At 36.3% G+C, this 14,932-nt stretch overlaps 1 protein-coding gene across 16 annotated transcripts in view; it reads left to right on the top strand.

The window, feature by feature from the left end:
* Positions 1-14,932, top strand: part of LOC125681396 (hemicentin-1-like) — a 60,249-nt gene that overhangs the window by 25,602 nt on the left and 19,715 nt on the right. For 13 of the 16 annotated variants that reach the window (XR_008799850.1, XR_008799847.1, XR_008799848.1 and 10 more), the window contains 2 exons: positions 3,251-3,565; positions 13,291-13,596. Coding sequence is in view for 10 of the 16 variants with exons in the window: in XM_056153655.1 (XP_056009630.1) it covers positions 3,251-3,565; positions 13,291-13,596 (621 nt within the window). In the remaining 6 variants the exon portion in view is untranslated. Of the gene's footprint in view, positions 1-533; positions 3,566-4,216; positions 4,497-13,290; positions 13,597-14,932 lie in introns of those variants that run through there. The other 3 variants (XM_056153656.1, XM_056153654.1, XM_056153658.1) reach the window with 2 other exon arrangements.

Genomic DNA, 14,932 nt, shown 5'->3' with positions numbered 1-14,932 from the left:
AGTACTTTTGTTAAGTAAACTATATGCAAGTAAACTGTATATTTATTGTGTCCCCTTCAAAGAAGAGGGGCATATTGCTTTGCACCTGTCGGTCGGTTGGTCGGTAGACCACATGTTGTCTGCTCAATATCTTGAGAACTATTTACTTGATCGTTATGATATTTCATAAGTGGGTTGGATATGAGTAGAAGAGGATCACTATTCTTTTTCAGGTCCAAAGGTCAAGGGTCAAGGGTCAATGTTCTCTGGACATAGAACTATACTGTCCGCTCAATATCCTGAGAACACATTGATTGACAGACATCAAACTTGGTACACTGGTACTTATGTGTTTTACAAATATATCTTGTTAAGTAAACAAAGTGTGTGTGTGTTTTTCATTGGGGTGGGTGAGGTTCCACAGCAAATATACAATACAGTACCATACCATTCAAATGACAAGAAGGTAAAAAAATATTTTTAGACAAAATGCATTCTAAAAATATGTGAAATTCACATCTGTACAATCTATGTCTATGTTTGTTTTTTTCCAGGTTATGTAGACAGGCCGACATTAGCTGCTCTATTACTTGTGTAGATCCACATGTCGCATTATGATGCTATAGGGGATACTCATCCATCTCAACTTTATTTGACCAGAGACGGCCGAAGATATCCGTCGCAAGATACAGGGAGAATTAGGAGATATGTCTAAATCATACTGGCCACTCACCCCATCATTACAAAATTACAATAGACTTCTTTCTTCCTTAGTAAAAAGATGTTTTCATTTACACAGCATAGATTATCCCAAGTAGCAATTTCTATTAAACTTTGTAAGCCATTGGAATTATATCACTTATTTTCAGTTTGGTATTGGCTGGACTTCATTTCAAGGAGAACTTTACAAAACCCCAGACATTTTTGTTTTGCTTTTTGTTTGGTTCACGGTAAATTACAGTGCGGCATTTGACGCAGTGTAAATGGAGATAATAGACGGGGTTTGCGACGACGTATTTATCATTACTTAATAAAATCATACTTCAAATTGGTTGTATGTAAAACTTATACGTTACCAATTTTGATGCACCAGATGCGCATTTCGACAAATAATGTCTCTTCAGTGATGCTCAACCGAAATGTTTGAAATCCGAAATAACTATGAAGTTTTAGAGCTAAATATAGCCAAAAACAGCGTGCCAAAAAAGTGGAGCCAAATTCGCCCAAGGATTAGAGCTATGCGTGAGGGAGATAATCCCTAATTTTGAAATGAATTTCTAAATTTTATAACAACAATTAAATATACATCCGTATTTTCAAGCTAGTAACGAAGTACTTAGCTACTGGGCTGTAGAGACCCTCGGGGACTAGAGTGTATCTATATGAGTGAAAGATTCTCGAGAAGGACATTAAACAATATACATGTACAATCAAACAATCAATCAAAGTGGTTGTCCTTGCCTCTCTATTTTTCATGGTAACCCTACGTCATTGTATTATCAAAGTGTCAAAATTGACTGCAAATATTACCAAAGTATAGAACATTAATTCAATGAAATAGTAATTTAGTTCCATTGATAACTTAATACTTGGATGACCGAACCAATGCCGTAAGCTGTCGAAACACAAAGACAGATTATATTTTTGTGAAAATCCGGAAACATTGAAAAGTCGGTTATGATGAAAAACACACATCTAAAAAATAGCAGCAGTTATAGTATCACAGAGGTCGGGCCCAAAACGGGCTTAGCCTCTGTGATATTTTTATTTCAAAGGAAAACGTGAGAAGAAAAAGTCTCTTGATATGGCCTTCAATTCCACATTTAGATATATCGACGACGTTTTATCTGTTAACAATAATAATTTTCATTGAAAGACACCACAGAGTCGTCCACTCACGGCTGTTTCATGCTTAGTTATGTAATTGAAATTAACGCTAAACTAACAACTCAACGTTATAACAAACGGGATGATTTCAGCTTCTTTATCGTCAACTTCCCATATTTATGTAGCAATGTCTCATTATCATCTGTATTTGGTGTTTATATCTCACATCTAATTCGACACGCAAGAGTTGTTATGCGCGTGATCACTTTTAAAATCAAGACAGGCTTCTGACAAACAAGTTGATGGTGTAGAAGTTTCAACAGTCTCGTGTAAAAGCAGTATTTCGCAAATTCTATGGTCGTTATACATATAACGATCTAGTTTGCCTGACGTGCTTCATACCGGTTGTTAGGGCGTTCTTGGCACACTGATTTTGACTACGGATAACTCCGTTTACCCGATCAAGATATGGGGTTCATGACGTTTGTGTAACCGGTCAACAGGGGATGCTTACTCCTCCTAGGCACCTGATCTCACCTCTGGTATATCCAGGGATCCGTATTTGTCCAACTCTATTTTGTATTGCTTATAGGAGTTATAAAATTGATCACTGTTGGTTATTTTCACTTTTTATGTTATCTATTCTACATGTATTATTGGTCAGGCTTAAGATAAATGAAGAGCATAGATAGATTTTATAATCGAAGAAAGTAAAATGGGGATTGTACCGTTATTTAAGAGAAAATATTTACTGGAAACGTACATGTAATTCCTAGGGGATGATATGAACTATGTTAATTTGGCTGTGAAGAAAATCTGATCAGATCTGCATATGTTTTTTTTTTCCCGGAAGGATCTAACCTAAGTCAGTATTTTCTGGAGCAAATACTATGGAATTTTTACTACAACATTATCCATTTTGTGTATACTTGTATTAAAACTCCTTTGAAGAGAATGTTTGAACACTTTTGTTTTCATTTAAATTCGATGATTAATCTGATGAAAGTGCTTGCCAGAATTCTAATTATAAACAGATTGTTAAAAATACTTTTGGCAGCTAATATAAAGAATTTTAAAAGTAATGCACTCCACATGTAGTGTCTTAAAATAAAAATAATGTATCTCAGAAAATATAAAAGAAAGCGATGTTTTTTTCTGAAAATGAAACAAATTTCAAATAAAGTAAGCTTTTACTAGCGTTTAATTCAATAATACTCTGATTTTCTCAATTAATGGGAAACATCGTGGCGTAACAGTAAAAGTCGATAATATCCCAGTATGACACACTTTTGACTTTAATTGTCTTTTCAAAAGTTGATATTACCAATAACTGTAATTGTATTTGATACAATTTTACACGTCATTGCTTTTAAACGTCTTAGACTTGTACGGAAAAGGATGACAGACGTGCAATTTTCATTGTCAGTTCTATCATATTTTGTAGGTCAAGATATAACGTTGACTCCACATAGTCCTGCCACAGTCAGAGAGGGACAAGCGTTAGTGCTGACATGTCAATCAAACCAGACTAGTGGATTATATGCGTTCTCTTACATCAACAATGAAGGGAATAGAATTCTTTATGCTGCAGTAGGAGGAGGATTCCAGTCATGTAGTAATAACACCAATGATGCATTCATAGAGTGTGATTTTGGGACTCCATGGAAATTCAAACTAACATTGCTAAATCCTGTTCACAACCAGATAGTCCATTGTCAGAGGGGTGATGTAAACACAAGTACCACTATCTTTGTGCAAGGTACTAGTAAATCATATCCATAGCACCATATATATCTAATAATAGAATATTGTTATTACAGATGCAGATGTATCCTAATGAAAAAAAATCCATCTTTCGAAATTATAACCATTGTACTATGATTTTCCAAGGACAACAAAAGCTGTCTGAAAAGTATCTTAAAATTTTCATAACAATAGATATACCATCTCAGCATGGATCTACATTCTACATGTTATATCAAACCACTGGATAGTCCATGACTACCCACCTCTATGAAGTTCATTGCAGTTCATATATATATATATATATATATATATATATATATATATACAAAGCACTAAAATGACCAACGACACGAACAACGAGATTGTCAAATTTTCGGGACGACCCGTCCTTTCTTCAGGACAAACGAAAGCAATTACATAATGTGGTCAATATCTACAGAGCATGATAACAAAAACTACATATAAATACATCTAGCACTACAACTACACTAATCTACAAACGTATTTACAACGCAGACTACATGTTTTTGGTCTTTAGGCTTGCCAATCAATGTTAAAAGTGGAGCGAATTAGGACATGCCTTATTCGTCCAAAGAGCTGATCCAAAATGTCCGAATAGAATATATATATATATATATATATATATATATATATATATAAAGAAAAATTAGAACGCCGAAAATAACTCAATCGGTTTTAATAAAGAAAAATTAGAACGCCGAAAATAACTCAACCGGCTTTAATAAAGAAAAAATAGAACACCGAAAATATAATAAAGAAAAATTAGAACACCGAAAATATTAATAAAGAAAAATTTGTGTGATTTTGGGACTCCATGGAAATTCAAACTACATTGCTAAATCCTGTTCACAATCAGATAGTCCATTGTCAGAGGGGTTTTCAGGGCCAAGATGTAAACACAAGTACTACTATCTTTGTGCAAGGTACTAGTAAATCAAATCCATACCACCATATAAATCTAATAATAGAATTACCCATCGTTATTGTTATTACGGATGCAGATGTATCGTAATGAAAAAAATCCAGTTTTCGAAATTATAACCATTATACTATGATTTTCCAAGGACAACAAAAGCTGTCTGAAAAGTATCTTAATATTTTCATTTAACAATAGATATACCATCTAAGCATGGATCAAAACTTCCTTTTTGGGGGTAAGTCGTTGTGGCCGAGTGGACTTACGCACTGGTTTGACAATCTTGCTAGGCGGTGGGTGCCGTACGTCGCTGGTTCGACCCCGGGCTGGGGCGAAAATTTTCAGTACCTAGTTGTGATTATTTAGTGCTTTATATATTAATTGATTTTCACATCTATCGTTTAGATCCTAAGGGTAAACGTAAGATTGGGTGTTATAATTGTTTGTTTGTGCTTTATATATATATATATATATATATATATATATATATATATATATAAACACTGAAAAGGCCACGACACTGTTGTGCTTTTATATATATATATATATATATATATATATATATATATATAATTTATATATGATATATATGCGTATAATACAATTTGTTTAATCGTTATGGATATTACGTATACAAAGTTTTACTAAAGGAATCAAATTTGATTATTTAGTCCTTTCAGAAAACTCAATTTCATGTCAAGAATGTGTCAAATCAAACAAATTTCTGCGAACCCAGCGATACTCCTGATTGCATGAATTATATTGTATCATTTTAAATGTATTCACTGAAACCTGAGACCAAAGAAATATATATTTATATCCTCCTACCAAGAACACAAAAATCCAGGTAGGTAGGTTAGTTTATCCTTTTATAGAGATTTAGTTTATGCTTTACTTCAAGGAAAGGACCCAATGTAACAGGAGTAAAGTATACATCACACTGTCACACCATAAAGTAAAGTATACCACATGTGTAGCATCCTTGTAGTGGTAAAGCGTTCTTTTTGTAACCGGGAGGTCGTAAGTTCGAGCCGGGTTCGTGCCAAGGCTGTGTCAAAACTGAGACGTAAACATAAGCAGTGACTGCTCCTTCTCCAAACGCTTGGCATTTAGAAGTAAGAATGGCGGGTCTTTCCGATATGACCTTACAAACTGAAGTCCAGCTTCGTGCTGTTGACCATAAATATCACAAGAAAGTACCCGATTTACTAATTGATGTAATCACCAAGTTCTCACTGTGACGACCGCATTTTTAAAACGTTAATTACAGTAACCGGGCTAACGTACATGCTACTTGAAACTATCATTTGTTTGATTTATAATTTAACATAGATTAAAATATTCGCATCCAGAAATAATGGCGCACTGTTTACCAAAATTCCTTCGGTACAGTTGTTGTAACCCCGTGTATCGGTCTCAATGCGGGTAACCCCCTCTTTGTTTGTATTATTTCGTTGTGCACCTTTACGTACATCAGTATCTCACAAATATTCATCTCAGAAGCTTACAGAAAATGGAAACTTACTATATGCAGAACGACTTATGGAAGTGATTAGCGGGGAAATCATATATTTTGGTTCTATATTTATCTTCTCATTAGGGTACATACATACAATCTATTCACATTTCCTAGTTTTTAAAGGCCTCCGTGACCGAGTGGTTAGAGCATCACGTTCATAATCAAACGACCTCTCACCTTTGTTTGTTGGCGCGGGTTTATAATCCCGCTCGCACAGATAGGGAAATTAAATTCAGCCTTTAAAAGTAGAGGCAACTTTTTTCCTTTTTGATGGGCTCTTATACGTGTGGTAATTCTCGGTAGTTTTTATAGTACGATAAAATGTATTTGGGATATGCTACGCGGTTTTCTTTAAATTTAGCGACAAAACATCGTAGCTGAAAGCGATCAACATGCGTCGCACATTAAAGTAGTGAAAACTATTTGTATTGTCCTGTATTGGTAAAGTGAATACTTTTTATACACTAAAACAATATATACATATGTATGAAATAATCAGCAAGGTATTATCTGCTTTTTAAAAAAAGTATATGATCATTATTGGTTTAGAACAGTTACACAACCTACATGTAACTTCATGAAACAACTATAGAGAATGCTATGTACATCGGTAGAGTAAATTGAAAAAGAGATAAATAAAATACTTCAAATTCGGATATGAACGTTCTGTAATATATATGTTCGGAATAGTAATATTTTTCTTTCAAACAAAGAAAACAAAATAGATAAGTTCGCATTATATACTTTTTTCCGTGATCCGGATCGCGGCCGCGGGGTTTTCTGAAAGTGTGCACGGGCAGAGTACTGCAGCTTTTATGAAGCTGTTTTTGGCCGAAGATTTCGTTTTCTCCATTTATGTTGCCACTAACCATCATGTTGAGATGGTCATATCTAAGGGGAAGAATTGTCATATTCTTCCCAAGGAAGTTAGCAGCCTTTTACTGAAGAGGAGCTGTAAGGTATTACTAGTTTTAAAGTACCGATATTGTGACAGTGATTTCCAGTTGGGAATGAATAATAAAATGCATTATGATAAGATTACCTTTACCAAAATTTATCTGGCTGTGCATCTAACACGTTCATGAAATGTGTACTACGATTACCTCTGGTAAAATGTTACAAGTAATTAAACGAATAATTATCAGAGGGCCTTGATTATAAAAACATTTACAGAGCCAATTGATAATTCAAAAGCTCTGACAATACATTAGTATTTTGGGCTAAGTAAAAGTTATACTTTTTCCAGTTCTTTGGGCATTATCTTATACAAGTCTGCTGTGAAGTTCCAGTGGTTAGACAGATATTGGTCAACGCATGCCCCTATCGGAACAACCCAGTATCAAGAATTATGTCTAGAAACAGGTTTTCAGAGGTTGAATTTAAAAACATTTTTGTTAAATATGATGCAAGTACATTTAAATCTAGTGATTGATAGTAAGTACACTGGAACATTCGTATACATTGAACTTTAGAAGGAAAACGGGTAATACTGTTTGATAACATTTGAAGTGGTGTTGTTGCTTAGCAACCAAATGTATTTGAATACAAAAAAAATAATTAGATTAACAGTAAATATCTTTGTTTTAATGTTGCAATAGTTTTTCTATTTAGTGGAACACAATGACAAAACGTCATATTAGAAAATGATGAGTATGTATAAAAAGTACGAAGTTTCCATTTCATGACCTTAATTCTCTTCATCATATTTTTGTTAAAAACCTGTTAAAATGATTAAGATCTATTCAAAGATTATATTTTCAAAATAATGTGGCATTTACTAATCATCATGCAATGTAATTGTGTTTAAATTGTGGATTCAGAGAGGCAAGTTATGGTCAAAATTGTAATATGAGTGTTGTTACTTAGCAACCAAAAATATTTGTTTATCAATAAAATTAATTTGATTGTGATGTGTTTGTAGTATTTGAAAAGGCACTTCAGCTCACACATTTAAAATTTCCTATTTTTTACTCTAATCTAGTAAGAAGGGTCGTACTATATGTTTGAGAGAGAGAGAGAGAGAGAGAGAGAGAGAGAGAGAGAGAGAGAGAGAGAGAGAGAGAGAGAGATGCGAAGATGTGCACTTATATGGCCTTTGATCCCGTAGACCTCTTTGAGGTCATGGGATACCATGACAAAATTTTATACAAAAAAATGTCAAATTCCTAACATTTAAATGGATTAAAACACAATGGCATTTAGTCCTTGAAACCATCTAAAATGTGCCGGTAGAAAAAGGGTTAAAATACAGATGTGATAATGAGCCTTACAAAGACAATGTTGTTACAAGATTTGCCAGTTGGACCAAAAACATATTTCTCATGTAACCTATCTAATTCTTTTATCACTTCTGGTTTAGTAAACACAGAAGGATAGATGGTACGTACATTTGTTTTGATATGTCTAATGCGGGTTTTTAATATTCTTCTTATGCTTTCAATCCATTCCGACAATGTATCGTGTTCTTCTATTTCATATTTATTCTATCGTCTGGCATAATCCTTGACATAATTCACAATAGAGATGAGGTTCTTTCGGCAATTTAAAGACCGAGGTTAGCTGTATTTATGATCTTTTAGAATAAGTGAGTTGAGGTCCTCATTTTCAACTATATCAACATCACAAGCAATGATATGTCCAGCTGGACTACAGTTGAAAGATGACGAACAATAACACGCAAGTGGATTAAGTATAGGATGGTCTATATCTAGGCCGTGCAATATTTGTTTATAATTGACAAGTTTGGATGCAATAGTAGTATATTTGTAGGAAATACTGGGTGGAGACTTGAACTTAAAATAAGTTGGAATGGACGACTGGACGTGTTTTTTTTTCTGACGTAGAATGTTGCTTATGTTGACGCCATCTGTTCTTTTGTTCGTCAGTTTGAGCTGAGGGAACTGTCAGCATGATTTGGAAGGAATATCATTCATGAGCCGTGTTGGTTTAAAGAGCCTGTGATTGGCAACATTCATAATCATAGAATTCAGTATATATTCAGGTGTTGAAAAATCCAAGTATAGACTAGCTGTAGCTTCTTCATATAACGTATGTAAAGCTATCAATGGAACATATCAAAGTTTTGTACGAATGTGATGTGGATCTAATTGTCTGTTGACGTATGATAAAAGTTAAACAAACGTGGCATCATTTATACTTCGTCTTTTATATGAACGATGTCCATGACTGTGTTTCCGTCTTTGAATATTGGGAAAGAGTTCCATCACATCCACCTTATTTCCTTGTGGACTAGTCAAATGTCCCACATCATGTACATTAACATGGTATAAATGAGCTCTAGCAGTGATATTGCTTTGCCAGCATGAACGATCCAGTGCAAGTGTCTCCCATGTGTAGCCATCAATGTTGAGTTCATTGAGACATGCTTTGAGACGGTCTGTAAACCGTTCCTCTTGTCCCCAACTGTTCGCATGTCCTGGTACAGCTCACCGTAGAACAATACTTTCGGTAACCGACAGTCAGGCATTCGGACGACATAACCAGTTCATCTGGCTTTCTCTAGTGGGATTTGGTCCTGCTATTTGAGGCGAAGGGGTCTGCAAAGACAACTGCAACGACAGTGGTTGAGCTGTCTGGCGATTCTGCTGTATAACGTCCATGTCCTGCTTGCATACGTGTATAGGAGGGTAGTAAATACCACTGCATGATAGACGTTGAGCTTTGTGATGAGGATGAGTCCACTTCGCTCCCTACGTTCTCGCGCTATCTTTCAAAGGCAGAACTGGCCTTGGCGATCCTGTTGTTGACCTCGGTGTCGATATTCACCTCCCGTGAAAGGGTGTTGCCCATATAGTTGAAGTTGTTCACTGCCTGCAAGTTTTGTCCTTTGAATGTGATATGAGACACCTGGTATGGCTTGCCTGGGGCAGGCTGGTCCATTACTTAAGGCTTTTTGGTGTTGATGGTAAGATCAATGTTGTCACATGTACGCAAGAAGCAGTCCATTTCCTGCTGCACCATCTGCTTTGTGCTCACACTGAGGGTACAGTCATCAGCAAACAAAAAAGCCCCTGATGAGTGTCTTTCACCTTTGTGACAGCCTGCAGGCGTTGGAGATGGAATAGCCCGTCATCCTATCGGTGCTGGAATTGGAATTCCATTCCCACAGTCTTTGAAGGCATCGTTCAGCATGCTATAAAGTGTTGGGGCGAGGACACAACCACATTTCACGCTGTTTGTCACTGAGAAGGCTTCTGATTGGTCTACATCATCCAGTAGTTTCACTAACATGCCATCGAAAAACTGACAGACAAGTGTGACAGACTTGCTGGGGCAACCAAAATTCTCTATGACCTTCCACAAGCCAGCTATGCTGACTGTGTCGACGGTCTTTGTCAGATCGAAGTCGCAATGCTGCTCCTGGCACTTTCCTGTAGTTGACGTGCAGCAAATATCATGTCACCCGTCCCATATTTGCTTTCTAAGAGGTTTCCCTCTTCAACGTGTTGAAGGAAAGAGACGTTTGAGCATACACGAGCCAGAATCTTTCCAGCAATAGACAAGATGAAGATGCATCCGTGATTGTCGCAAGACTGGTGGTTGACTTTCCTCTTGAAGATGTGGACAAAACTAGCGTCCTTTAACTGTTGTGGGACTTTTCCCTCGTGCCACATGCGGTGTTACTAAAACGCGGAACGGAAAACGTATTAAAATGGATAAATAGAGAAATATTTATTTTGAATGAAATCAAAGTTTTAGTGATTTGTTTACAAGCCGTTAAACAATTTTGCACCATAAATTGATTAAGCTAAGTTAAATATTTGTATAAGAGTTTATAGAGCGTTTTACAAAAATCTTGCAATTTCGGCATTGACAGAGGTTGTAGTGAGCAGCGACACCTACGGGTAGAGAATGGAAAGAGCATACAGGGTTTATCTGCCCCATATCGTGGCAAAACGTCTTTAATGCTGACCTCCTCATAACATTATTGTATACAATGATTTCCGTTTCTATTACATTCCATTGAATGATGTACCAATGGTTAGAGCTAATGTGCATGCTTTGTCACGGGTATTTGGGCAGAATGTAATGTTTTAGATGACAAGGTCATGTGCAGCACACATCTTGCGCAGCTGTAAACTGTTCCTTTTGCACTTGCCGATTCCGTGCTTGTCAATGCTTAATTCTCAGGTATGGTAGTCTGTTCCTACTCTGGCGTTGTAGTCCCCGAAAACAAAACTTTTCGGACTGTGAGACTGCTGATATGAGGGTGTCCAGTTCTTCAGACATGTAGAACTTGTCATTGTTGTTATCTGGGTTTGTGATTGTTGTAGCATCGGTACCAAGCATTGTAGCACACTTCTTATTTCCAATCGGCAGTTGGAGAGTCATAAAATGGTTGTTGACGCCATTGGGGAGCTTGACAAGCTTCTGTGCCAGATGACATTTGATGGCAAACCCCACACCTGTCTCACGTTGTTCAATACTGTTTCGGCAAGAGGTGTATCCGTCGTTCAATTCTGTTAGTTGCCCTTTATATGCAAAGCGCGTCTCACTGAGGGCTGCTATGCCTACGTTGTAGCGAGCTAATGCTCTGGCGACCGATGTAATTCTCCTTTCAGGCCTGTTTGCCTTGATCTTATCCAGCAGGGCTTACACAATCATTGTCGCTATATTGAGCATTTTATCTTTCTTTGTTGTTGTTCGACGGCTGAGAGGGATCCACGACAGCCGCGTTATAATGGCCAAGGTGATGTAAAGCAGACTATATGTAGGGCACTTTTTCTAGCCCTTTCATCCATGGAGGTGAGCAGAACGATCCCGATAAAGGGCTATTCAGACTCCCAGGGAGCAGGAGTTGCGCAGGTTGTAAGCTTCACCTTTTCGTTGAACCGCAGTTTGGTTTCATCCGTGCAGTACACCGGCGCCAGACGTTGCACTCGGGGTAGACACATTCTTCTTTAGGCAGCTGGATGTGGTGTACTCACATATTTCGTGTTGATTTGATAACCTCTTTCAAGTTGTAGTGAGCCACCTTAAATACGATCGTTTGTTAATACACGTATAATCAGTATTCTGATATGCATGATTACTTGTTGATAGGGCTAACTTAAAATGCCCCGAAAAGATGATTATTTTGACAAAATATATAAGATATTTATATGCCACCATAGTTTATTGCTTAAATTATGGAATGACTATTTCTCTACACAACACCTGTATTTCAAGCCATCACATCTGGCAGTTGCATGCATCTTTCTAATTCATACATGAAGTCGAGGATTTGTTAGGTTTTGAACACTTGTGTTTGCACAAACACTATGCCTACTGCATATACACATGTAAGAATATGATTCTAATTTCGTTAGAATTATTTTGGACATTTTTCGTTTATTTTTTCACAATTTCATGCCCCGTTTGAAAAAGAGGGGTATATTGTTTTGCACCTCTCGGTCGGTCTGTAGACCAAGTTTTGTCGGCTCACTAGCTTAAGAATCATTTGTTTGACAGCCATCAAACTTGGTACACTAATGCATCTTCAGAAATGTATGTCCCTTGTTGATATTGGGGTCACATGGTCAAAAGTCAACACACTCTAGAAATAGGAAGATATTGTCCGCTTAATATCTTCAGAATTCTTTCCTTGACATACATCAACCTTGATGCACTGGTACATCGTAATGAGAACATTTTGTGTTGCCATAGTCTAAGATCAAGGGTCAAACTGGACATAGCATTATAATTTCTCATCTCTATTTTGAAAATCATTTGCTTTGATTTACATCAAACTAGTTACACTAATACATCCTAAGGATTAGATACATTCATCACTATAGATTTTGGGGTCAAATTGTGAAGGGTGAAACTGGACACAGCAAAATATTATCTGCTCAATACTAGTATCTTGAAAACCCTTTCCTTGACAAAATTCAAACTTTGTACGCTGATTATACCAAGGAAGTAGATGGTCCTTATTGCTTTTGAGGTCACAAGGCCACGACAAAAATTTAAAATTTATAGTCAATACCCATTGTTTAATAAATATGTACGCTTTTCTCGTGCTGATTTGATAGAAGTTTTTTTAAACTAAGATACAGTGAAATACTATCAATTAAATGATTCGTGTTTATAACTTTTTTTTCAATTTTGCGCCACGGGGGGATACATGTTTCTGAAACATTTCTTTTTTTTTTCTTCGTTGACATTGCTTGTACTTTGACTGAAAAAAGAAACTTGATCTACATCTGTTGCACTACTGGTGAAATCTAATAATGATGGTACTAATATTTGTGATGATAATAGTAACACATTGTTATTTCAGTACCCGTCAGTAGCGTCACATTGTCACCATCGTCCAGTGTAGAGGTCATTGAAGGACAACCTTTCACCTTCAGATGTGAATCAAAAGCTGCCAGACCAGCAGCAAACATAACATGGTACAAAGAAGGCGTGGTCTTGAATGAAAGTTCATCAATCTCGTCAACGAATACTCTGCTGTATGATGTGACCAGTAATATCACGTCATCTTTTCAAAGAACGGATAATGGGAAGAGGATATATTGTACTGCAATCAACATCTATGGAGACACTCCAATCCAGTCAGTCCAAACTGAACTAGGTGTAATATGTAAGTACATGAATGGGTGAAATTTGAATATTCATATCAACAAGGAACAGTACTCTAAAACGTACTTTGTGATTGATTGGTTGATGAAATCCTGGGATTTCAGGAAGGGTTAGGGAGATATCCTCGACTTACTGATATTCTGATTGGGGTAAATTTCATATACATGTATGAGTAAGTCTTGAATTTAAAGAAAATGTACTATATCTACCTTGTTGTTAATGAGATTGACATGTCAAAGTAAAGTGAACTACATTTATCTCATACGTGTGGTGTTTATTGCAAGTGAGATAAAGAATTAGCTTTATCACACGCCCTTCTGATAAAGCACTTCCGGTCCGAACTACTTTTGACACTGTCGCCGCTTTGATGACATATTTCTGTCTTTATGCATATCGATGCATGGAGTAACGCGTGTAACTTGTTATTCTGTATTTATTAAGAATTTCTTTTATATCAAAATTAAAATGATGTTGCCCCCACTGACATATAATGCAAGTTACCGGCCATAAAAATTTCAACTCAATCAATAGCTAGGCCTACTAAAAAAATTACGACCAGAAAACAAAAAGATGTCCACACTATTATCATCGACAAGGAAACAACCGCCTACTGGACAAGCCTAATCGAAAGTACCTCGATATGCTGCGGTACCAAGTATTCACAAGCACAGTCTCTTTTCTCTGGAGCCATATTGAATGTTCTGAAATCTCAACAGCTTTACTTACTATGTTTAAAGTGCCTTATGATTTCCTCTCGGCCTCAGATCCAAAGAAACCACGTGAATAAAATCCAAAGCACAAACACTTTTACTTTTCATTGTAAACTGTTGAACATTCTAATAACGCTGCATTAAAATATTACATTCCTTGATCGTTGTTAGCATACACATGTTTATTTCAAAAAGACGCCGACATCAAACTTTTATCAGAAGTTCAGGCCTACGTCAAAAAATAAATACTCGGTCAATAGTTGTTATTTTGTTGTAATGGCAAAACCATTATTAAACATAAACTATAATCCCCTCTAAAACAATTTGCATCCATGATTTATTTTATAAAAGTACCCTTTTGTACCGTATATGAAAGGATTATATGCGCACTATTTTTTCCCGCGTAAGGAAGACTGATAAATCATGACGTCTGAGCCACGGATTCAAAACAAATTCAATCAGCTGTTTCTACCATACTGGGGATCATCTCAAAATTAAGCGACAAGAAGACATATGAGATGAATAGAACATCTATAATTGCGTGTTTTGATATTTTGGTTTATCTCGGCAAGCCTGGCGAATAAATACACCATATCAACTCGTTGGATAAACCAAATATCAAAACAC

The sequence above is a fragment of the Ostrea edulis genome, chromosome 2 (assembly GCF_947568905.1).
Source record: "Ostrea edulis chromosome 2, xbOstEdul1.1, whole genome shotgun sequence".
NCBI lineage: Eukaryota > Metazoa > Mollusca > Bivalvia > Ostreida > Ostreidae > Ostrea > Ostrea edulis.
Note: the sequence above shows the minus strand (reverse complement) of the source record. Positions and strands in the feature narration are given on the sequence as shown.